Below are 27,143 nucleotides of genomic sequence, written 5' to 3' on the forward strand. Positions count from 1 at the left end.
CCTAAGGATCCACATTTTTTGAAGTATTCATCTTTTGGCAGCTGCAGCTTCTTCTGCAGGTGCAGGGAGAACATTTTATTTAAATCACTTTATTCATGTAGCTCAATTCAAAGGCTAGTTTACTTGAAGCTGAGAAAATCCTTGCTTGTTAGATACAGCAAACCAATTTCCAATTTATGGATAAAAAACAGATAGCAATGGATGATGTCTAGTCAAGTGAGGCTTTTAGATCATTTAAAAAAGCTTTATTTAGCTGATTAAAAACAAAAACTGTTTGCAATTTTAAAATTTAATTTCACATTTCATCTGGGCAGAGATTGATACAATTTATGGGTAAAAATAATCTATCCAAAAAATGCAAATAGAAGCTAGGGTATGTAGTCTCTTAAATAAATGTGGCTGTGTAAGACATAATTTTCTGGGGAACAAAGGAAGTCTAGCTGTTGTGTTGTAGCATTACTCCCTTGTGGAGCAGCATAACAAACGGCTATTTAGAAATAATAAAGTATGAGAAAATACTACAAGGACTTTAGCAAGCACATTGCCAGCACTGTGGTATTACTTAATAGCACACCCATATCCTTGAAGCGATGCTCCTGAGGGGGGATATAAACATGCCATACAGAGGCACTATAAAATTCCAAGGTAACAGGAATACTTGCACCAGGGGACCATTGCTAACTGGTTCTCCTCTTGCTGTATTTACTGTAAGTATGTGCTAAAAATGCAGTACTTTATAGAATCATAGAATGGTTTGGGCTGGAAGGGACCTTAAAGATCAGATGGTTCCACCCCCTTGCCATGGGCAGGGACATTTTCTTCTAGACAAGGTTTCTCAGAGTCCCATCCAACCCTTGAGCACTTCCAAGATGGGGTGTCTACAACTTCTCTGGGCAACCTGTTCCTTATAATTTTTTCCTAGTATCTAATCTAAATCAATCCTCTTCCAGTTTAAACCCATTCCCCCTCGTTAAATCACTACATGCCCTTCCAATAAGCCCTTTGCCAGCTCTCTTGTAATTGGATTTCTCCAAAGCCTCCTCTTCTCCAGGCTGAACAGCCCTTGTTGTTGAAAGACAAAATGCAATTTGTGTCTAGACCTCAGAGTTCCACAAAGCATAAAACAGGACCTTCAGCAGCACAAGATATCTTCCTGAGACAAATCTCAGGGGGCATGGGGAGCTCCCCTCGACACGACTTCCCGTCAGGAAGAGGAGAGAATGATGTAATGAGGGAGGTAGATTAGATTAAAATGAATAAAGGAGAGTATATAAAGATATAAGCAATGCCCTAGAGAAAAATGCTGTGGGGATGGGGAGGAAAAAGGGAAGGGGGGATTAGCACCCATCCAACAACATAACTGATAGGATGCATTTCTGCTATTATGAGGAGACAAAACCTGCAGGACAATGGTAACAGTGCTCAAGGGCACCAGAGGGACTGACACAACTTCTTCTGTCTCCAAGAAGAGTGCCTGCTATTTTATTTCACCAACAATTTAACAACCAGTGTAAAGACTGAACAGAAAGAGCAGGAGGATTCTGTGGTGAAAGCTATGGAATTCATGAATTTGGCTGATTAAGTGCTAATCATATGGAACTGAGTTCATGAAACAAATGGTTGTCTAGGCTGCCCAGCAGGCAGGATGACAGCAAGAGTCCTCAACCCTCCCAGCACCCTCTGGCACTGCAAACCGACTCCCTCAGCCACACTGGTACAAGCTGATAGACAAGCTACACTGTGAACCAGATGAGGAAATCAATCCAAGTTAGAAACAACAACAACCTGTAAAAAAATACTGTCAACTACTACTAAAAGACTAAGAGACTAAAAGTCTCTGCTTTTTTTTTACAGGGTTACAGTTTTTTATGACTTGTCCTTAGATTAATGGCCAGAAAACAATCTCCTTTCTGTTGAATTGTCCTGCATAAGGAAATACCTTTTTTGCAGGTATTTAAAAAAACTGAGCAAACATTTTGCATTATTATGTTAATATTTATAATAATTAATAAATCATTATGGTTATTTCATGGTGACCTTTTGCTTTTTCTATGCTGGCTTTTACAAAAATGGCACTTGCTCATGGTGCAGCATTTGTGTGAGTAAACTAAGCAAACTTATCTGAACAAAACACTTGTACTCATAAATAAGAAGATAGGCTATAAAGCTTCATCCACAATTTGAAGTATAATGAAAAAAAATGTGCCTCTTCCATTCTAAACCATGTAAACACTTGTATTCAAGACTATCTTTAGAAAAAAATCTACTGTTTCTTATGACGTACAGAAGATACCAAAATCACACAAAAAAATGAGCCGTTTCCCCTTGGCAGAGAGAAATCAGAAGCAAGACACTGCTTGTAAAGAATGCAAATTGATTGTGTGAAGGAAGTTATGAAACGAGCTAGTGGATAAGGCTGCGTTTGGAGGCACATTTTCTTCTTCACATCTATTTCCATGCAGAAATCCAGATAACAATGACTTGTAGGCCAGCAACACTCCCTTCTCACTTCTGTGCTAATAAGTACCTTCCTCTTTGATAAACAGGGTTTAGGGACAGAGCCACTATTCACAGTGTGCACCTCTCCACTTTAACCACCAGCACCTGCCCTGACCTCCATCCAACCCAGATAAGATGAGGGAAAACACAGATTCCAGGGCTCAGCTCCTTCTTTTAGATAAATCTGAACTTCAGATGCCTTTAGTGATGCACGGTGCCCTCCAAGGGCCTTGTGGCTTTATGCTAAATGTCCAGAAACCCGAGCTAAGACCCCCTCTGGCTCCATCTGCAAAATATGAGAGAAGCAACTTCTATCTGAGCTGGGACTGCAAGGGAGCACTTTGCCCACGGTGACTGCAAATTGAACTGAAGTGCCTTCAGTGATAATAATACCAAAGCAGCTGGTGAATTGTGTTCAAAGAAGCTACTCCATCAGCTGGACAATAAAGCAACTTGAAGAAATCATATGGACTTGACTCCCAGGGGTGAGAAGCACCAATCTAACGAGACCTCACTCCTGGGCCAGTAATGACAAACATTTTTGGAGATTCTGCTACCATCAAAAAATAACCTCAGGCACTTAATATGAACAATTAACCACTAATAATACCAAGGTACCTCTGCTTCTGAACTGTATAAAGCGTAAGTGAAAGCCTTTGCCCAAAGAGCCCCTTAGCAGACCTTTCCTGATACAGGCTGGAAAAAATGTACCAGAGTACATTTTTTTTACATACAAAAAATGTAGCAGAGGCAGGAGCAGTGACCACAGGCATAAGCCAGCATGTTTATTTCCACCCTTCAACAGTAGCTCTGTTTTTACTAACCCAGACACAAACACAGAGGCTGATACATCATACAATGTGATGTATAAATATTTTCTATCCTGTCAAGGGAATAATTTAGTATGGAACAAAACTAGGAAGCAGACAACATTTTAGCATAGTGATATAAATTTCTTTCAGTTTCCTTTTCATACCTCAAAAAAAGCTATTTTAAAAATTAAACTAAATAAAATTAAATTTTTAATACTATTTTCACATTTTTAATACTATTATCACATTTCAGTAGTTTGTGATTTTTCTTGCTGCAAAGGTAAAATTCAGCCTCACACAGAAAAAAAAGGTATACTATTATTAAGGTTTCCAGTAAGGTGAATACATCTGCTAAACAAAAGCAAGTAAAAAGGTTTGCATTTTCAGACCCACGATTGAAGGACTTTCCATGTGAGTATTTTTGTAAAGTCTCAATTCAGACTGCCATTTTCTATCTAACAAAATTTTTCCCCTTCTATGACTATTCCTCCTGTGCCATTCAGTAAGGATCTGAACAGAACTTAGCCTCTTTTAATGCAGAAAATACTCTGCTTCTCTAAGCTCTTTCAGAGAGAATGATGAAGATGCTTGCCTTAAAGTTCAAAATCAAGTTTGTTTTTTTTTTGTATAGCACACTTTTTTATCCTGAATTCATTGGTTGTCTGGGATATTTTTAATTTTAGTGTATTTTTCTTCCCTTTCTTTAATTCATAAAGCTGTTTTTAAGCCCACAGGATTTCTCAGTTATAAAGTAATGACATGAAAGGGTTATTTTTATTTTTTTTCTTCATTTTATGTTTTTCTCTGATCTAACAGAATAATGTTGCATACTGTGCTGTATTTATTTTTTCCTCCTTATTGTGAAACAGTACAATACAGTACAATTTACCTGCATTCCTAATTTTTAGGTTACTGAACTTTCTAATTCAAGTATCTTTTCATGGTTCCTGATACAGGGCTTCTTAATTGTTACTATCATCTTCACCACATCTTTCCAAACATCTGCATAGTACATATAATTGTCCTATCATGTTCAAAAGACTTTCAAAACAAAGATGAAAGTGCTTTTTTTTACTTCATAGATGAGCCAGTGTTTGCTTAATGATTAAACACCCATGCTCCAAAATCTTACATGGCATTTTATTGCTCACCCCAACCTCTCATCACTCACACTGGTGTGGGCACAGGGTGGAAATGCCAAGATGTTTTCACCAGGGTTAGGTGAAAGGTAACTTTCATGCAACAAACAGTTCAGCTTTTCTTGTGGGGTGTTTATCTCTGTTTTTCTTGAGAGGTTGACTGGAGATAGAATTAGTACTTCAGGCTATCACTGGTTTGTACCACACCAGTTTTTATGCTGTAATCTCTTCTGGTTTGGCGAGCAAACATGACAGTTTATTAAGGGCATGACCTAGAGCATGCTGATGTAAGTGAAGAATTCATATTGACTTCAATGATCTTTGGGCTGATGCCTAAGTAAACTCAAAGACATAAGCCCTATTTAGTTAAAAATAGCAATGCTCTTGAGACTTTCTAATGCTTTTAGGGGTGAGAACCATTCAAATCAAAAGATAAATTTTCAGCTCAGTGTTAAGGACCCTGTGGACAGCTGCCATTAGTAACTATACATGCTCTGCAATAAACTTTTAATTTGCACAACCTGCATAGCTTAGACACTTGACTGCATGACTTTCATGCAAAACCAATGGGGAATCAGATTTGCCATAGATTTAAACAACACCATCAAGAGCTTGCACAATTCCACTCAATTGCTTACAAAGTGTTCTTTTGGCAATGTTACGCCTTGCAAAGATTGTGAAGTCTATCTAACCACTTTATATTAGAAAGTTTTTGCAGACAAGAAAAAAAAAAAGAGTAATTAAAATTAAATCCCTCTAAAATTAGGAGGAACATGGAGTTCATTCATCTGTGATAAGTTAAAAGGAGATAGAAAATCTTATTAAGGGATGTCTTTGGAAAGTTCCAGTCTTAAAAAAAATCCCTGAACTTTTCCATATTTGCTTTCCACTTATTTAAATTCTTTTCTACATAAATAAAAATTTATCTCTCATACCAGAGATGTCTGCATCTTGTGTGAAACAAAAGCATAATTTCTCCACTTCCCAAACTCTTTCACTATGAAATCTTTTCAAATTAAAAACCTATCAAAAAATCAAGCAGAAACTCACACTAATTTTCTGGTGAATTAAATATAGAAATAGATTAAGACCTACATCCCTAGCAATAGCAACTTATTTATTGGTGCTATATGCCAATTAAAAAAAATTAGTATTATTAGCTCATTTACATTTTTATTTGTTATTTTTAGTTTGTGTCAGTTACTCATACTCTATGCCTAAATCCTCTTTAAAATGAAAAGGCAAATCTTTAATGTTAGAGAGATAAGATAAAAATATTTTATTAAATAGTAGTTTAGGAAAAGATACTCTGTTAAAGCTCGGAATATTCTGCAGATGTTTTTATTTTGTCTATATCCTGACATAGTAAGTCTAAGAGAGAGATATTCAGGCAGTGTCTCTAAATGCAGCAGCTCCCAAAGCAGGGTTTCCTATGAATTAGATTTACAGCAGAAACTGGTACCAAAACAGGACCCACCAAGGCACGAGTGTGGAATCAGACTACCCAAAAAAAAAGCTGCAAGTTGGTAATCTGGCAGTCAGATTTTCCTCAGAACAACATAAATGCATCATATATCTTTCAAACCCAACTAAGTAGTAGGAATAGAATGAAAATCTAGACTAACTACACACATGAAGGATTTGCTCATGGCAAATTCTTGGTCCAATTTCTCATTGCTGTTTTTTTCAGCATTTTCTTGCAACAGCTCTCAAGGCATTTTATACAGTGGATACTGGGATCGAATTCACCCTAGTGGAACAAGTTGTCCTCCAGTTTAACCCTTATGAAGTGCTTAAAACATAAATGGTGTACACCATTACAGGGTGTACAGTCTGTGAGACCAATTGGTTGCTAGAAGTTGATACAGGACAAGGTAGCTTAGAAGGTGCAAGCAACTTTCTCCTCAAAAGTCTGCCCCTGAAAGAAAAGGCAAACTAATAACTGAGAGACCTGCATCTTTCAAAAATAGATCAGGCTTACAACTAAAGAAACAGCTATTAATTTGAGTATTCATTGTCAAAACAGTCAAAAGACCATGCAGAAGCCAAAATCACTACCAGAATAAATCCTGCAACTGCTATGAAAGAAGCAAATCAATGCACATCATGCCGTTATTTACTATCCATAAAGAAATCCCTACATTAAGAAAGGGAAGTTAAAAAAGCAGGGAGGTTGGGAGGGGGGAGGAGGGGTGTTTCTCTGAGATTAAGTCTGTGTCAACTTTGGGGCCTTGAAAGACCGCCAGCTGTCCAGGCGTACATATTTTACCACTGAAGTATGCTTTTGTTTCAGAGCGGTTGAGACCCCCAAAATGATGTAATCCCCAGCGGAAGACTGACAAGCTTTGAGATACTCCAAAACACAGATGACAGACGAAACAGTAAGTAATCAGTGTAACTATATTGAATATTATCTTGCGAGAATCCAACAACACAAACCTAATGCACCAGATAACAGTATTGCTTTGAGCAAACCTGGAGTAGAACATCACAAAGATTTCTGCAAAGAAGAAATCATTCAAGAAGGACAATTATCTACATGGGTGGAGGGAAGAAAGACAGAGGGGAACATATGCCTTTCATAATTAGGGGCCTGATTATACTGTAGCCGAAAGGGATTTTTTACATTTTAAATTTGATTACATTTCAGAATGAAACACACTAATTGGTATTTCTGCAGTCTGTTTGAAGAGAATTTCATCTGCTTAGGGAGGGGGAAAAAAATAACAAAAACCAGTGACCTTCATACCATCTATGCTTAATATCTAGTTCTTTTGCCTGAAGTATTCATGGTTTCCCTTCAATTGCTGAAGCCATCTCTGGGAATAAGTGCTTTATGACTCATTGCAGTTTATCTCCAGAAAACCATGAAAGAGATACTAGCAAAGTATACTAGAATCAAATAGACATTAAATCCAACAATCACAGCTGCTACAAGAGAAAACAAATCAGACCAGTCCATCCACCACTATAAATAAGAGACTGGAAGAAATTATTTGCACAGGCAACACCCAAGATGGCACCTTAAACTCAGGTTAGAGTTAATTAAGACTTAATTAAGGAAGGTACATGTACATTGAAAAATGCAGAAAGCCCCACTCACTACAAAATCAAAGGCACGATGCACTTCCAGTTCCTGTCTATCTGCCAGAAACACTGTCTTGAGGAAGAAGATGGTAAATTGGCACGACAAATAAAATAAAAAGTAACAAAGAACATCTCATAAAACTTGTAAATGAGTATATATTACCACTTATACATATTCTTTTTGTTAAATACATGCCAGACAAATGTGGTTTTCCTGTCTAAGCCAAAGAAATGAAAAGGAACCATCATAAACATAACTTAGGGGCCATGGACTCAAAGTAAAATATCCAGACCTTTGGAGAAGGACAATGTTGGTGAAAGGAAATGCACTTCCAATATAAGATAAACTTCCAATATAAGAGTATTTTTAAAGAAAAGGGGTTTTACAGAATGTAAAAGAAAGAAAAAGGCACAAATTAATAATTATGAACAGAAACAAAGCAACACCCAAACTTTGCAATCTGACTTTTGTTGACGAAAGCCCCCAGGAACAGACTGGGCATTCATTGCCATTATCCTGCTATGGCCCCTGGCAGACAAACCATAATCCAGGCAGGGATGCCTGCCTTGTAAGTACAAAACCCCATTGGTGAAGAATGGTTCCCACAGCTCTTCCTTGGAAATGGAGGGACAGGTACTTCCTAAAGCTGGTTCAAGACACCTAATTAAACAAGATGACTCATACCCTCAAAAAGCTCTCTCTGTGTGCCATGAAAAGGCAGAAAGACAGACAGACAGACAAGGCTCCTGTTTTAAACCTGCCTTAAACTGTGTGACAAGAGCAAACCAAACATTCCTCATTTTCATCTCCGATCAATACAAGTAAGTATTTTGGGGGCCCAATGTAGTACAGTGCTATAAAAAAATAAGCATGTCGTTGTTTTATTTTCTTTATTTTTATTTAGATTTTATATTTATTTAGATAGAACTTTCCTAAGTAGCTTATTCTGGGGAACAGGAGTGGGATAGTACGGACACAGCATTTTCACCTGCGGATAACAACCAGTCACTGAAGTTTCCTCACAATAAATGCCTGATCTGAAATTAGGAATAACAAAGAGTAAGAAGATACTTCTCACCTACATGAATGCAGCAAAGGTACAAGACAGCTGACAGGTGGAGCCTAGGGAAACCAAAGGCAGATTTTAGGAGAAGGTAAACAAAAAGGAAAGTGTAGCAAGGTGCTAAGGAGCTAAGGTCTGGATACATGTGGGTGATGGAGAGACAGAGGCAGCTGGCTGGAAATGGGGGCAGATGTAAAAACAGATGGACAGGGAGGAATATGAGATAGATTGTGGATGAAAAATGTTGTGTCATGAAGACACAGAAGAAGCTAAAAGAATACAGGCAGAAAATTTCAAATTAATTCTTCGTAAAACTCAGGACTCTGTTGCTGCCAAATACCTGCAAAGCCTAGGTGGTATGTTTACCTGCTGGTAAACATTTGGTTCATTTGGAAGACAAGGAAAACAACCTGCTATTGCAGGTCACTTCACTAGTGGAAGCAGCAGATAGCTATGATGTGCAGACAAATTATTTGAACTTGCCATTAAAAAAATTATCATTCTCTACAGTCAAAATGTTGTTTCAGCTTTTAAGTATTTTGTTTGCTTACTTCAGAAATTACCAGAAAGCATCAAAGTTGAAAGCATCAAAGGAACAACAGTAGGCAAGTAGCAAAAAGTTAACAAATGCCAGAATACAGTTCCTCAGCATGAACAACATCAAGATGCAGAAGCAATCAATTAGCCCCTATTACTTTTGCCATTTCTTCTTAGTGCACAGGATTATCAGGATTGGGGGCAGAGTATGGAGAAGATGACAGAAAGGTGTAAAAGATGAAGAAAATGAAAAATTAGTTTCACTTTCTCTGACTCCCAGTTCTCACCTGCTGTTAGGCAAGGCTACTGGAGGCATGGCTTTTACAAAATTTTTGTTAGGTTTTTCTCTTTTGCAGCCTCCAGTCTAATAAAGATAACACAAGAGTGTTAAGGTAAAGTGTTCTTTAAGGTAAAAGAAGAGTGCTTCTGCCATTTCTATATATTCTCCAATTGCTCAACATTTTTAGAGAAGAAAGTCAGAATTCTCTCTGGGATTGTGGTAGATCTCCGGGGAGCTTTCTGGTACAGACATGCTGATATTCAGTAACAGCCTGGGAAAGAAGATGTCATCTAGAAAGTGCAGCTTGGTGAACCAGCAGCAGCACCTCTCTGTGGCTAAAAGCAGTCCCCAAAGGCTGTCTTATAACTGCAATTCTACCTCTCTCTCTCTCTCTTTCCCTGTTAATTTTTAAGGTGTGGTGGCTGCATCAATACACATAGTGTACACAGATCTGCAAAACAAATATGTGCAGACAGCACCACGTAGAAGAGCCTGAAGGAGATTTGAATCAACAAGGGATATTCACACATTATATCCACACATTCCTCACTTTAACACAAAGCCAGGCAAGTCAAATTCCTTATTTGTATTGTTTTTTCCCACGTAAATTTGTCTAATTGGTTGTGACTGGCTGTTGCCACATCTCATCAGGCAACTACTTCCACAATGTTTATTTTAATGAATGAAGTGGGAAAGTAAGAGAGAATAGGACATCTGGTACTGAACTAGCCTTAGTGATGCATTTGACTTTTAAAAATTGTGTATGACACAAACATCATTCTGTTATTTACACAAAACTTTCAGTTAACAAAGGTTCCTCAATCTAATTTTACAAACATTACTTTTCTTGCCTGACAAAATGATATCTGAGAAAGGGGAAGGGGGAAAAGAAATCCTTCAGCTATGATCTGTGAGCTTTCCTGTCTTGACAGACCCCAGTCCCAGTGTCTGCAAAAAAGAGCAGAAGGGTCACAGCAAAATGTAACTTGACCTGAACTTTAACCACCAGAGCTGACATTTACTTAACTATAAAACTTAAAACTAAACAAGAACAAATAGGGAGACAGGACTATGACAGTGCCTTCTCCACGTTGATTTATAATTCAAGACCATGAAAGATCTGCTTCTTAGTTATTTCTTACTAGAGCTTGAGTATGCATGAAAGGATTTGTGAGAAAGTAATGATTTAATAAGGTAGAGTCTTTGTATTTCTGTAATACAGGACAATATTTGGACATTATTGAAAATGCAAATGGTATTAGCCCTACAACATTTCTAAAGAAGGTATATAATTTTTATGTGAAAAAAAAAAGTTGCATTAGGCAAAGTTGACAGATCAATGAAAATATTTAATCCTGCTTAGCCCCTTAAGTCAGAATTGATCCATAGACAACACCAAAACAGTTTGATCCACCCCTTAAACTTGATCTTAGGACTATTGCAAACACTAAGAGAACTATATATTTTCACACCAATTTATATAGAAGCAGAACCTAACACTTAAAATATTGAGTATATGTGAAAGTATGTAAGAAAGTAAATTATCTTGACTAAAATGAGCAGTTTGTCCAGCTGCCAGATCTATGTCCAGAGCCAAATCTATGAGTCTTCAAAATCTTGAGATGAAGAGAGGAAAATCAGGGTATGCTAACTTAGTGAACTGCATGGGCAAGTGATGTATATTTAAGCCACAAATCCCTGAGCTATCTATTAAATTCTAGAAGTTCTTTAGAATTTGATTTTTATAGTTCTGGTTCTTCCATTGAGATGGTAGGATGACCAACAGAGCAACGGTGCTGCAAGATAAGATTGCTTGGTTATTGTCCATTATTCAAAAAGATTTCTTTGGTTTAACACTGCAATATCGCAGAACTGTGTAACTCCGTTTTATGTGTGGGCTTGACTCCTTGAAATACTGGATTTCAACATATTGCATTATCATTAAAATATGTGGAGATTGTTAACATGACATAGGTTGACTGTCCAAAATTCAAAGAACAGCATTCACCTCTGATAAAAATCTCATAGTTTCAAAAGAATTACAACCACCACTGAGCTGAATAAAATAACTAGAAATATCTAAAGATGGCAATTATTCATCCTTGCCTCTGCAGAGGCAATGCTGTCTGTCCTTGTGCCATCAGATCCAGCACACATCACGCATTTAAAACAGACACCAAACTGACAAGAATTAGAATAGAGTACTTAGAAATTCTTACAAGAAAGAACTCAAATGAATCAAGTGAAATTTTGCAAACTCCAGCAAATACCTTAACATTTGTGTCTGTATACAAAAGAAAAACAACTCTAAAACAACCTCACTAGTTTTCTGTCATATGGGTGATGATTAACAAATCTTTCTTTTTGTTTTGAGTTTTTTAATACTGAATAATTTTTGGTTTCCCAGTCTGGGTGTGCTCTGCAAAATAGCAAGAATTTACTCATGATTTTACAACATGATGTCAAAACTTGAAGGTTTGACAAGGAAGTGACCTGTATGAAAAGAAGAAAAAAAAATTATTTAACCTCGCCACGTACATACAAAAGTACCTTTTAAAAAGTTGCCTAATTCTAAAGACGCTTCTGTTTTCATTTTACGCTTGAAGCAAAGATATATTTGGTATTAGAAGCATCTTTTACATGCAGTTGAAATTGCATGCTGAAAATAATATAAATCATTAATGAAAATTGCAGGGTATCAGTTTCCTGTTGCAGCTGGCTGTCTGCTAAGTTGGCAGTGAGACAGTGGCCTGCAGAGCTGCAGGCATATGTCTCATGTTAAAAAAAGAAAAAAAGACTTCATGTTATAAACACTTCAATGAAAATTATTATCCAGTTTGGAACCAACTGAGAGCAGGTGTTGAAGATAAAATAAACAGACAACACATGAAAGGTTAAAAAAAATAATCCCTGATGCCACTGGCCTTTCATTGGGATTGTCTTCTACCATAGATTTTAATGTAAATAATGAAATCCAAACAAAATATACGTGCATGTGTAGAAAACAACCAGATTTTCTCAGGTTTAGGACCGTAACTTTTTAACAGTGATATTTAAGTTATGGCTGAAATTTTTAAGACCTATAAAAAATATGCCTATACAAATTTAGATAGCAAATCAATCCAGAAAACTATTGTAATCTATCTTTCAAACAATTCACTAGAAACCCTTCCACATTTCTTAGCTGAAAAATAGTCCAGGAATCCACCCAAGCTGTGACACAAAGCCTACAGTCAACTGAATTGGCTCACTCTTCTTCCAGTTGCAATTCACAGATTTTGAACAAAAATGGGAAAACCCTTTAGAAAAGACACAGCAGAAAGGTACTGTGGTCTTGGAGAGCTCAAGGATCCTAAGGAGAGCTGATAAAATTTAGGATATGTGCATCTGCAAAGTCAGTGGGTAAACCAGAGAAGGTCATTGCTTCAGTGCATACTCAATTTATCCTTTTTTTTGCAGAGATCACAAAAATCCCCATGAATCCTTCTGCCTGTTGTGTAAATCAGATAAATATCTTGGGACATGTGAAGTGACCTTTCTTTGCTCAATGGCTCTGTTACCATGAAGCAAAGGACTGAAGTGTTGCAGTAGTGGCAGCATCCCAGGATTAATTAAACTGCAGGCACTCCCTAAGCAGCCCCCCAGACAGCGGCTTTGCTCGTGTCTTCCCAGTGCTCCTGGCAGGGTGAACATCAGATCCAACACCATCTGGGACTGCTGGACCACAAGTACTTTCCTCTGGATCATGTCCAAAACACACTGAGAAATAGAGATACCAGGGGGCCATCTTACACACAGTCAGAGAGGGGTATTTAAGGTATCTATAAAATCAGCTGGGGCAACAGGAAAAAAAGCTTCCTGAACATCACACTTTAATTTCAGAATTGGGAAGAAAATGATCTGGATTTTTTCTAGCTGCAATAATAATGCCTGCAAGGTTGCATGATGAAACTACTTAGCTCTAACAACAGAGACTACATTTCATTGCTTAACCCAAAAGGGGAAACTCTTTCCAACTGCACCTTATCTGCATGCCAGCCTGGGAGGGCTGTGCAGGACAAGGACCTTCTCCTCAACACTGGACAGACACAGGGAGCATGGGAGAAAGAAACCTTGCCATAATCTGAGTTGTTTTCCTATCATTTGATTAGAGCCATCCTATGAGAAAGATTTTCTTCTTTTAAATGCACCCATGGTGAGGCAGCAGCCCTGAAGTTTGCACAGCCACAGCGCACCAGCAGCATTTGCAGCTCCTCTCGCTATCACAGCAGATACATATAGACAGCTCTACACAGATCATAATCTGTGACATTTCTGTCATTTGCCTTCACTACTGAGCTGCAGGACTTGCAGGAAACAGAACAGAGATTACCCAAACAATGCATCCTACAATCATGCACATAGACTAACATGGTGGAAAGAGGTCTTCCTATTTCAAACCTGAGTGCAAAGCTGTCCCACCAACATTAGGCATGAGTATGATTCTTTACATATTCAAGGACTAGGACTAAAAGAAGCTGATCAGTATTTCTGAGAAATGCCTATTTAAGTGTTTAGCTATTTGATGTGTTAAGGTATTCTCTCACCCTCTCTAACCCTTGTGAAATTTTAACATGAACTGTTTAGCTAATGTGCTGGTTTGGGCTGAGATACAGTTAATCATAGTATTTTACAGTTTTCATCATAGTATTTGGTATGACTCTGGTTTGGATTTGTGCTGAAAGTAGGATTGATAACAGATGGATACTTTATTTACTGATGAGCAGTGCTTACACAGTGTTCAAGGCCTTTTCTGCTCCTCACCTCACCCCAGAAGGAGTCTTGGGGTCCACAAGGAGCTGGGAGGGGATGCAGCCAGGAAAGCTGACCCCAGCTGATCCAAAGGATATTTCAGATCATATGGAGTTATGCTCAGCACATACAGCTGGGGGAAGAAGGAGGAAGGGAGGGGTGAGACATTTGGAAGGATGGCATTATTCTTCCCATGTCATTGTTAAAAGTGATGAACCCTGCTTTTCTGGGGATGGCTGCCCATGGGAAGTGGTGAATGAATTCCTTGGTCTGCTTTGCTTATGCACACAGCTTTTGCTTTGCCTATTAAACTGTCTTTATGTCAACCCATGAGTTTCCTCCCTTTTACTCTTCTGATTCTTTTTCCCATCCCATGGGGGAGGAGTGAGTGAGCGGGGGGTGCATGGGGGTGGCAGGGATTAAAACACAACACTTAGAAGCCTTTGTTTTGGTGAGGAGCAGGTGCCTATTTACTAAATTTACTGGCACCAATTTCCACACACCTAGAACCTAGATCAATTTTTAAACCTGAGTCCTTTACCTAGACATGCAGGAGAAACGCTCCAGCAGGATCCAGCATTAAGCAATGTGTGAGCACACATGGCTGTTGCTTTTTTTTTTCCTGTGCAGACAATGCAAGTGCAAAGCTCCTGAAGTGTAAATGGGAAAAATGGAAGATCTTGACAAGGCTTGCAAACAGGACAGCTGATTAAGACTCCTCTAAATATTCAAAACAAAGAACTTTTAACTTCTTGAATTATGTAATCTTTGCAAGCTCAGAAAGTACAATATGTAATTTTTATTTTTCTGTATTTCCCTAAATGATAGCAAGCAACAACTTGGTTGCAGACTTTTAAATTTTATTTTGTATAAATGCAGCCAGTTATAGTTCCCAACATAAATACCTACACTATATAGAAACACCATATTAGCCCTTCTCTAATTTGTCTACTTGTTGCCATTAATGTGTTTAATTTTTTTTCAAGTCATGACTATTTTTTTTCCATCAGTTCTGCTGCAAAACTCACAGATTACTTGGAAATAAGCTAGTATGCAAGAAAGGGGGTGGGTTTTTTATAGAAAACACTTGTTTTCTGTAAAAGTGTGGAAATTTTAAAATCATTCAGAATTCACTCTTGGATTTTAAACAATGGTTTATTTTTCTGTATGAATAAAAAATCACTACCAGATACCTGACCTATACCTCTACTGTTAAGCTGGGAAAACTCCCTCCTACACAAAGCAAGTGGCACATTTAGTCTAACGGGGATATAGTAGAACTTCAGCCAATTTCATACCTACCCACCTACTCACCCATAATATAGCCAGGTTTGGGAAAATGTTGCTCCAAATCAGCAGTGAAGACCACAATCAAATAAAAGTTGTCTGTCTGTGTATGTCTGTCCTCTGAGGAAACTGTCTGTCCCTGTCTAGGAATGCAAACGTTTATTGCAAAACCAGGAGTGATTTTAGGATTAATGATACTTAGGCCACACTGGCATTAGCATGAAATGCTAATTCATTAATATGAAACATGTCCCCCAAAAAATCATATGTTGAGGACAAGCAGAATCTGTCGAGAAGTGTCTAATCCAAAATGTCAATGCCTACACTCCATGGAATCAGGGAATCATTGAATCACAGAAAGATGTGAGTTGGAAGGAACCCTCTAGTTCTAACTCCTCTGCCATGGGTAAGGAATCCTCCACTGGCCCATCACCTTCACTCTGTTCTTTCAAATTTAACCCAAATCCATGAGAAAAGAGGAAGAAATAGCATCCAATCTCTCCCCCCAAACCCAAAGATTCAGATGTATCTCCAGACAAATAGAAGATAAAGAGACTTATGATTCCCAGTCCCTAGATTTATACAGATGTAAAAAAGGGTACAATACAGATTGCAGACAACTTTTATGCAAGACTCTAGACATTAAAAGAACTCTGCACTCCCTCTTTGGTCTTTACTTAAAGATTTCTGAGTTTTCTCCCTGCCCCCCTCCCCCAATTATGTAACACACAGAATTTAGATAAAGCAAGAGAAAGGTCCAGAAATCCATTTTGTGATTAAAAATTCCAGCAGTTCCTGGCACAAAACAATTCCTGTTACATCTGAGCTCAAGAGGATGCAACTGATACAGCCCTAACAGGTGAAAGTTACTGCACATGGGCAGCACAGCCAGCTGCCTGGGCTGGGGGGGCTCAGAGCACACGTTGGAAGGCAGATCTGTTCTACAAAGCTCCCACAGAGACTTGCGGATGAAAAAGAGAGAATGGCACAGCTGAAAAAATAGACTTTTTTATCGCTTTGTGGCTGTATTAGCATTACTTTTGCAGACATTTGCATTTGCACACAGCTCTAAACAGACATTTAGAAAACTAGATGAACAGATAAGATGATAAAATAAATATGCTATTTTGCAGCGGATTTTTTTTTCAAACAGCTGCCAAAAAGTCCCACCCCTAAAGCTCCCAAACCTAGCATTCTGGGAAAAGCATAATTTTCCATTATGCTCTGGTCTATTCTTTTTCTCCTCCAGTTTGTAACATTCTGCTGGAATCAGTGATGAAGAACATATGTTTGAGGTAAATTGCACCCAGGAGAAATCCTGGAACTGTTACATTCAGTTTTATTACCCAAGGCATTAGAATACTCTAGCACTACACTTATTATTTAACAGTTCCATCAAACAAGACACCTCTAATGTACTTTTATATTGTTATGCATGCAAAACTTAGTATTGTATTTCTTGAAACTCAATGTGTGATTAATGCACTGCATTTTCATTTTATTTAACAGTCCCACAATATTTTTTTGTGCTTCAGTGAAACAAGGTGTTACATAAATGCAGAATGCTATTGTACAAATATTTGGGAAAACATATGTTCAGGCAACACTAAGGTTGAGTATCCTAACACTCAACAGCCAGGAAATTGGAAGGGCTTGTGCTTCTTACACAATATAAGCTTGTGCAAGTGCTGCATCTTTAACATATTCTGCAGAGGCCTATAACCTAGAGTGCCTTAGGGAAACCTAGTATGGCCAATGGGACAGACAGGCCCTGTCTCTGACAATTGTTTTCTTCCCCCTGCTGCAAATACCAGTCCAGTTTCACTAGGTAACACCAAATAGCACAAATATCCCCTGTGCACCTGTGGGCTGCCTCTTTTGGGGAAGATTTGCATTAGCTCTGTGAGATAGTCACATAACTGGAGATTTCCTATAGGCATAGACTCACGCAAGCATCAGTAAGTTTACATTTAACAAGTATAATAGGAATAAAAGATAACTCATATAATCCTGACTATTAGTTTGACTGATAATTTGATCTCAAAAGGCAAGTCTTCTAAAGCTTTTAAAAACTTTTTTGCATTATATTTCTGAAGTGACTCTATGGGAACAACAAATAAAACCAAGAAATATGTGTACTTGTCAAGATTTCACAACTTCCATGCTTTGCAGAAAAGAAGAAAGCAAAAGGCCGAGGCAGCAGTTCAGAGCCACAGCTAAGATACGGCTTTTAATTTCAATTTCAATTTAAATCAACCACAGTGCTTTAGTACAGTGTTGGGCCCAAGCTAAAAACATCAGGCACCAGGTGCACAAAGTCCCCACTGTTCAAAGACACTAATACCTCAAAATGTAATTTAATGACTTTCTACTTCCAGTTCCAAAATGAGTCACAAAGCTGAGCACCAGTCCACTTCATCAACTGCAAACTGAGAGCCAGAGAAAGTTACTTGCTGAATATTGTAAGAGTCTCACTTACTTTATTGTACTTCTTCCTCATGTGAAGAATACTGAAGCTCTATTGTTCTAGTTCTCTGTGGTGTTCAGTGGATACAGTGAATGCAGACATGGCTCATAGAAAATACACTATGTAATCATGAAATTGAGGACCGTGCTACAGGAGTCAAATGATGGTTATGAGGGACAATTATTTACTGGCATTTCTCAAGTTTGAAATGCTTGGATTTGCAGCCTATGTATAATTACTTCTGTGTGCCTCTTTTTACAGGCAACAGTAAATTTTGCTATCTCTTGCTATGACTCAAGCTGTTCAATCACGGATTGCCAGAAGGGTTTGAAACTTCAACATGGAGGTGAGGAATAAGCCAGCAGGCAGTGTCTTTCAAATCCATCCAGTAACTGGCACACAGTTTTGTCTCCTGATATATCACATTTAACATTCTTCCTAATACTTAACCTGATGGACAGGTGAAAATAAAAGACCATGAGCATTTTACTTTGTCCTGATCATGAATGAATAATTCTAAGCATTATTGAAATTTATTTTAGTCTGATTAACTTTTGTGGCCCTTTAAGAACATAAAAAAGGTTTTCTTGTTTCTGACTTCAAAGTAAAATGAGGGCAGAACACTGCAGATCTGGAACGTAATCTGTCCAGACTCATGGCTGTTGCTAACTTGCAGAGCTGTGCTGACTTTGTGAAAATATGCCAACCTGCATCTACTAAAAGGAATAGTCAGTCTGTAACTCATAGATGATCTACTGGTAGCAGAGTATGTCTTGGCACTATATCTATGACTGTACAAAAAGGAGAAGCCGTCCCTGGTCTCTATTCCCTGACTTTCAGCCCTGCTACAAAGAAAGTCCTGCTGTGCCTTTGAAGGAAAACTTGTGGATGGTCCTACAGTTCTGACTTGCTTTGCCTCTCAAGTAGCAAGCAAGCTACCTAAGGTTCAGAGGGCAGCAGGCTGTAGAACACAGGCGTGGCAAAATAGAGATCAAGGAGGAGTAGGTCTAAGGCTGGTCCAGGTTTAAGTCTTGCCAAATCAACTGTACTGCAAATACAGCAAATTGCAAATTCAGCAAATTCCACTAGCACTGACAAAGCAAATGGTTGGATAAATAAAGGCTTGAAAACTACCTATGAAGTATTTATACAAGACCCTAGACATTAAAAGTTGAATGAAATACTAGAAATTTCATGTGATACTTTGCTGCCGACACAATGTTTATTTCTGGTTATGACAATAGATGTTATTTTCCTTTGCCCTCTCCCATGAATAACTCAAAATAAGTAAGATATAAAAACAAAAAATGCTGAAGAACCAAAAAAGTATCAAGCAATAAGTATGCAAAAAGTATGCAATACTATCACCTGCTTGTGCAGACTGCACAGACATGGTTGTGCTAAAACACAGATATAGAAATATAAGGATGCAAAGATTCTGGCTTTGTGTTATGCCATTAATTTTATCACATAATAATGACGGGCTTGGTCTAAAACTACCTGTACTGGGTTTCTCTTCAGCTTCTCTTTGATACTTGGCTGAAGTTTTAGAGACTTAAAATCTTCACAGACTTATATTAAGCACAATGAAGAGAAACTAACAAAACTGATTTAAAACTTCTGATTATTGGAGAAAGGGAAAAATATGAAAACAGAGATTTAGAAATTACTACAACCCATCCACTAGAAGACAACACTGAAGTTGTGAGGGAAGCACCATTTGATGGACAAGCTGTGCAGTACATATTGAAAAACAGGAAGGCAAAAGCCTACCTGAAGCCTGAAACACTGTGGGCACTGTGGCCAGGAGTATTAAAATAACACCACAGTGCAAAGATGACTGAGTGACCCCATTTCTACCCTAGACCTTTAACTATTACAATATTTTACACGCAAAGCAATAGCAGACCAATGAGACCACACCTGTATTTTGAAATAGAAGAGTCCACAGGCAATAGTACCAGAATAACCAACAGCACTTCCCTTGAGACTCCCCACTTAGGTCCATTCTTGGCAAATGTTTTCAATTGTAAGCTCCTCTCAACATCTTGATTTATGCTCATATGCTCCTCAACTCAAAGATGACCTGGTCAATGACCTACTCAATATTACTAAAAACCAAGAAAACTGATAGCAGAAAGTGAGATCCCCTCTGTCATGCGAGGCCACTCCTGAGCCACATTTCATTCATTTAAAATTAAGTTTTTAACTTTTTTTTTTCTAAAATGTGATACCAGCAACAAGAGGTTAGGGCTTTCCTATTCTATGAGTGCTCATCTAAAAAAAAGGCTTAGCATGCTATTTTTAAAGGCTAATGTTCATGTTGTTTCAGCAAAAGGCTCAATGTTGGTTTTAGACACATTTCTTCTTTTATGCCAGACAAGCCAGCTTCTTGTATTCACAAAGCAACTGTGGTTCACTGAACATGTTTCCAGGATTAATTCTGACTTCCCAGGGTCAACTTTGCACCAATCAATGGAAGAAATTGTGGAAAAGATTACCTTATGAAAACACACAAACTTAGCCAACCTTTAACAAAAAGAACAACTTGCAGAGCTTTCATCAGACTCAGCACTCTTCAAGGACAGCCTGTCAGCATTTGGCATATATGAACATAGGAGATGGAACAAATCTACAGGAAATCCTTGTGCTTACTCATGTATTCTCAGTACCACAGACAAGACAAGACATTTTTACACACTTCTCCCAGTTCACATGTTCCCAGACATCCAATTTCTCACCACACAAGCAGAATCATACCTGTAATTTTCTGCAACAAAGCAGATGGCTCTGGCTCATCACAAATTGCCTTGACGAGGGCTTTTTTCACCTCTTCTTCAGCTGTGTCCAGCTCTTTTCCACATTTGATTTCTCCAACCACAGAATATATGTATATCAGCAAAACAAGGAAGTCCTCACAGGCATAATCATCTTTTGTCCTTTCATTGTAAGACTTGATCATTGGTAATAACTGATTCAGAACACTGGGCATTTCTGACTCGCCAATAGTCTGGAAAACAGAAGGAAGAGCGTGTCAGATTGTCTCCATAGTGCTTACAAGTTGGGATCAGACATACACATGTGGCATACCATTCAATATTCACATTCTCAGTAGTCAGTAGATGGTGGTGGGATTTATTTGCTGCTCAGACAGTGAATTTATTAGTTGTCTACAGTTTTTTTCTTAGGGATTCAAGATAGCAGCATTTTAGCACTTGAAAAGCCTTATGATTTAGATCTTCTCCAAGTACCAGTATGGTGAGCGGATGAGAGCATCCATCCCTTGCTATGTGTAGAAATGGTACAAAGCACAAGGTCAAGCAGCTCCTCTAACTTTTAGGCTTCATCCTCGGGTCTGACTTTGTACATGAGCAGGGGGTTCAAAGCACAGCTTCCATTGACTTGCTGACATCCAGATCATGCAACACCAGGGCATTTAGATCCATGTGCAGGTCTCTGCCACTCAGAGCAGGCCAGTGACTAATTGTCCCATCAAACTGCCACCCTCACTGCCCACAAACACTGTGGATGAAACTTCTACCTGCTAATTTTCTGCTTTGGCTTAGCTGGGAATCAGCTGCAGGATCAGGTGAGAGGTGGGAACATTGCAAGGCAAACAGGAGGAACGCTCTGCTCTTGTATGGGGAGGGAGATGTGGGAGGACAGAAGAACAGTCTTTCTCTCCTTGTGCTAGCAATTGCTCAGATCCAACCAGGAGGTCACCTGCAACACCAGTACCCTGCTCCTTGCCCTGTGATCACCTAAAAGATCCCCCTGTGAAAACCTGTGCGTCAGCTCATAGTATACAGTGAAACATCAAATCTCTTGTAATCCAAGCAGTCAAGTCTGCAAACATTTATTCTTGATTGTTACTACAGTAAATTCACACAGACTAGTCATCGTAAATAGGCACCGCAGCCAACAATATACCCTTTAAATTGATTCACAATAAGTAAATAAAATACAAATCAAACATACTAGGAAGAGACACAAGTTTATACAAGAAAAAAGCTATGCAGTAGCTTTAGGAACACAGAAACTGAAAGCTTTATCTCCTGGTGTGCTCCATACTTCAGGAGTTGTATTTTCAGTTGTTCTTTGTCAGTCTCAGAAACACTAACATGCATCTCATAAACTGTCATTTTTATACCTACACTGATCCACCACAGATCTCAATCATTAAGAAACCATGAATTACTTAAGCTCCAAGAAACGTTTTTCCACGCTGTACTTACATGGACTTTTGTACCCCACCCTGCTCTTGACATACAAGTTTTGCCATGGATCCATCCTTCATGGGACTTCAGTGTCAGGTCAGTTATTATGTTTCCATTTGAATACATACCTTGGAGAAGAATTTTCTAACTATCCACAAAACCTAACAGTAAGTGCAACTGCAGACTTGAAGCAATAAATTACAAAGCTGCAGTGGTCAAAAGCATGTGAGAGCCAAGAAGGAACTTTCTGAAATCTAGGAGGTGTTGGCATCCTCTGTGTTTGGGCAGGGAGTGCTAAATCACATACACAGTAAGTCCAAGCCCTGCTCCACCCAGGAAGCAAATCTATGGTATTTGGCACCAGTCTGGCATGTGCTGGTAGTGGGGCCATCCTCAAGACAAGGCTATTTGATTCTTGGATTTCAACTCAGCCCTGACTTAGTTGAGTATTACCTCTTCTCTTCTTGAAAAATGACACAAGTAAATTCTCATCTGGATGCCAGTACAATAAGTAACAGACCTTTCAGATCCTAAGATGGAAAAAAACAAAGCTTCAAGGAATTCAGAGGTATGCATCTATCATAAGGAAGCCATCTGCAATGAACAAAAGCCTAATCAGCCCTAAAAAATCTAAGAAGTCAAGATAAACCTACATGTGGAATTATTCTGGAATAGATGACGAACTTTGGTCTATATGAGCCTGAATTCATTTATGTGAAGAGGCAAGGCAAGACCTATGCCAGGTATTACTGAACACCATCTACTACCTACTGGTGCATCATCTCTTCCCCTCCTCCCCTCCCAATACACAGACTCTACTTCACTCCATCTTTGAAGATGCCATCGCATGCTGCTACACCACCGAAGATGAGTTCTTGATAAAGCTGTATTTTGCATGCACGAATTATCCACAGGCACGGAGCACTGGGGGTGCACATGGTTGTATAGAACAGTAGAGCGAACAACTCCTGCTTGAGGATCACAGCTCCTGCAAGTACACATGTACAGCATCTTTGGCAAACTTTCAAACATACATGATTTTAAAAAAATCATGTCTAAACTTGCAGGGTGATTTACTGTAAGACAGGCTAAAACTCAACAACTTCAAGTAACAATTGCCACCTCTTATCTTCAAAGTAAAAATGAAAGAGGAAAAAAAAATTAAAGAGCTGTAATAAACCATTAACTTCAGAATGCACATAGGGTCTTTCTGGGGTATGAACTTCTCTGGAATGTTTCTCCCCTTATCTCTTGGGAAATGGCACCACAGAGGACTTCAAATGGAACTTCGAAGTTTCAGAGGCTATTTTGTCCAAACAGACCAGTTGGACTGGACCGTGCACAAAAAAAAAAATGGGACTAACAACCTCACTGCAGAGCATGGCTCCACAGGGAGCTGGGAAATTTGCCTCAAACAAAATCCACTGGCAGATTGTCATTATCTGGCCACCTCCAGTGATTTAGGGGCTCCCTGCACCACCTACCAATCAATCAATTACCCTGATTTAACAGCCCAAGAACAAAAGTTTTAAAAATGTAACTACCCATGACCCAAATTTCCTGCTGGTTATGTTGGCCTCAAGTTAGCCCCGTTTGTCTATCATCAAGGGAGCCAATAAAAATAATAAAAACAGGTCAATTCTAAGCTTTCCAAAGACTGTATAAAAACATTAATGCTGCTTAATGCAGAGCCAGCTAAAAGGCCCAAGCTCGAACACTTTCTGCTTGGTTGCATGGTTTGGACATTTTAATGCTCTAATCATATATTCTCGAGAATCCAGGGAGAGTTTGTGACAGATTTTTGTTGTTTTCTGTCTCTTTTCTCCACCCTCTTTAGTTTTTTATTTTTAGAACTTAAGCAGTGTAATAGTTTGATGTCCCTAAGGATAAATAAACTGATGTCAATTTGCTGAATTTTGCAAAAGACCTGAATTTTGGCAGATTATAGTGAAGAAAGTACAAACATATTTTTTGGGGGGGTTTAAATGCTGAACATGACATTTTGCTTCAAAATCTTATTTAAAATCTTATTTATAGGATCTACAGGAATTAGGAGGAAGTGTAATAACCCAAGAAAAAATTCTGTGAGAGGCATTATTTTCATTATTAAAAAGCCCTGTAAGAATCTAAAGCCATATGTATCATTAGTCTTATTTTACACAATAGAAAACAGAGTGAGTTTGGGAGGAAGAGAAGACGAGGGTCAGAGTTTACTTAAATTAACGTGTGTCTCTGACAAAACTTAGAACTGAGCATTGTAACCCCTGTGCTTCCAACCCAGTGTCCTCAACACGTCATTAAAAATATTAAAGCAAAAATCAACTTCAACCAAGTGGAATTTATTTTCTTTAAAATCCAGGAGGAAGGAGGAGATAAATCTTGAGAGACTACTTCACTATGTAAATATTCTAGTGGCTTTCCATTCAGGAAGCAAAACATGCTTAATTCCTTCAGAGGTCACATGAGTTAAACAGAACTTCTTGGAATGGGAACCACATAGCTTTACACAAGTGAAGAATTTTATTGAAGACAACCAAAATTAAAAAACAACCCCAAAACCCAGCTGCAGGTAAAACCAGCAGAAGAATCAGTGGAAACTCACAAGCCCTTGGGTAATTTGCTGCTCTATGTTCCTGGACTGGCCTATTTAATAACAGCTCCTTTTATTGATAACTTAGGTGGGAAAAGAGATGTGGAATAAGCAGCTTTCCACTGTTGTCCTATTCGATTTTTCATGTTTTACCTGGGCTTGACTTTTTGTGGTTTGTGATTTTGCCACACTGTGTATTAACTTTCCCACTGTCCAGACAGAGGCAAGAACATTCTAACTGCTATAAGTGACAATGGCACCAGAAGAGGACCTCATGGGTATGTGAAACTGGCTCAGATCTTTTGATGGTAATAGATCTCTGCAGCAATAGTCATTTTAGTGAAAACAACAGGCGCTGCCAAGCTAAGGAGGAGTCCTTGCTGCCTGCAGTGCTCAGCTGCCCATAAATCAAATGCTGCAGTTCTGCTTCGTGCTGTTTTACACTGTTTGGCCATCTGAGATTTGGGGTTGATTGCACATAATTTCCATATGGGTGGGAAGATGTCTGTACTCCCTGCAAAACAATTATATCATGTGTTAGTTTTTATTAAATGGCCTACAGGTGACTAGTGATTTGACAAAATAAATCAGTTAAGTATGATCTTACCATTCAAATTATGATTTGCTATGAAGCTCTAGAAATCATTATAATTATTGATTTAGGCAGGTTTTGATAAAAATGCACCTCTGCTTTGTCTTCTCTTTACATATTCTAGGGTATGATTCAAGAATAAGCAACCCAGAACACAACTTAAAAAAACCAAGTTCTTAAAAGTACCACACTCTCACCATTAGAAAAACACTTCAATCTGTATTTGTCATGATATAGACCATGCAGTTATTCAGACAGGTGATTTTAGATAACCACAGTCCACTGTCTATATTTTCCTTTTGCAGGAAGTAAAATTTTAATCTCAAAATTATGTTTCCAGCTGGGGAGGGGCTGACAAAGCCTCTCCTTGCAGGGAGAATGAGCAAACTTTGCCCTTAGGGGAAAGCAGACAAAGCATTGAGTGAACTCACAGCAGATTGAGAGTGGAGGTGTAAGATGCTGGCAGTAAATGGCTGCCTCCAGTTAAAAAAAAAAGTGTAAGCCATTAAAGATCAGGAGAGACATCAATTGCCTTTTGCTGGAGACCAAAACAGCTTTATGACTTGCCCCTGCCAATACCAAGGAACTGCATCTTCCTCTCTTTAATGGCAGCATCTGTCTATTCACTTGATAAACGATACAGAAACCCACCAAGAATACACATATAAAGGAAACAGTGGAGAACTAAACTGCTAGTGAGAGACACAGGAAAGAGTAAAAGAATCTAGGACCTGTCTCCTCTGTCATAACTTTTAATGATTCTTCTGTTTTAACTAAATATCCCTATAGAGCCAAACCAAACTCTTGCCCTCTTTTCTGCATTTATTACCCACTCTGAACATTGCCCAAGGAACTATGTTCTCAAAACTGTAGAGATTATTTTCAGGCTCTCCTTGTAGAGAGTCAGAATCTTAAAATTTTACTGTAAACAAATAAAAAGAGTAAGCTTTCCAGAAGCTATTTTTAACCTGGCTCATGCTGTCAAAGATACAGATTCACATTCATCCTATGTCCATGCTCACTCCCAACTAGACTTCATTCTCACACTCCACTCACCACAGCAGCCTCGTCCTTTTGCACCTGCTAGAGTGATTCTGTGACTGTGCATTAAAACAAATAATTTTAACCATACTGGATCTCTGCTTGGGTTTACTGCTTGACCACAGAAACACTTCCACTAGTTGTGAAGGACAAAGATTGGACTGCCTCCTTGTGCAACAGTGCTGGCTTGAAGCTTAGATGAGCTAGAGTTTAAGGTTGCCAAGAAATAAAAGAAAATTATAGAAACAGTCACCTGCTCATTGGAAGACTTCTTCAATACACTGTCATATGGGCAGATGCTTAATTGGTGTCTATCAGTCAACATGACAAACATCAACAGCCCTTTTGTATACCTGATAAATATCTATCCAGGATGTTAGAAGTTACTATAGAATGCAGTGATATGTTAAAGGCAGGAAAAAACTACTGACAACATAAAACTTTTAAAAAGCACAACATTTGTAAGCTCTTCTGGTCAGAGATAATTTTTTTAATGTGTCTTGCGTAATTCCAAAAACACACACTGACACTTAACAGCTAATATGTGATAACAATACAACTATTTAAAACAAGCTCTTCAAGCTCTATCATTTCTAAAACCAAAACAAAAGCAAAGCCCAGGACAGTTCTTTCTGCCAATAACTCCCTAGCCTATGATCATGAACTAAGCAATTTGATTCCATCTGGATACCACAGCCAAAGTAGTATATTCCAGTTTTTTTTCTTTAACTAATATCCTT

The 27,143-nt window shown here is 38.4% G+C and overlaps 1 protein-coding gene across 1 annotated transcript in view; it reads right to left on the minus strand.

Moving 5' to 3' along the window:
- SCFD2 (sec1 family domain containing 2) overlaps nucleotides 1-27,143 on the minus strand; it is a 189,196-nt gene that overhangs the window by 87,800 nt on the left and 74,253 nt on the right. The window contains exon 5 of the mRNA XM_005518016.3: nucleotides 20,724-20,973. Within this exon, the coding sequence (XP_005518073.3) occupies nucleotides 20,724-20,973 (250 nt within the window). The remainder of the gene's footprint in view (nucleotides 1-20,723; nucleotides 20,974-27,143) is intronic.

This window comes from Pseudopodoces humilis, chromosome 6, assembly GCF_049639895.1.
Source record: "Pseudopodoces humilis isolate 2021_Gansu_Grassland_sample_001 chromosome 6, ASM4963989v1, whole genome shotgun sequence".
In the NCBI taxonomy this organism is placed as follows: Eukaryota; Metazoa; Chordata; class Aves; order Passeriformes; family Paridae; genus Pseudopodoces; species Pseudopodoces humilis.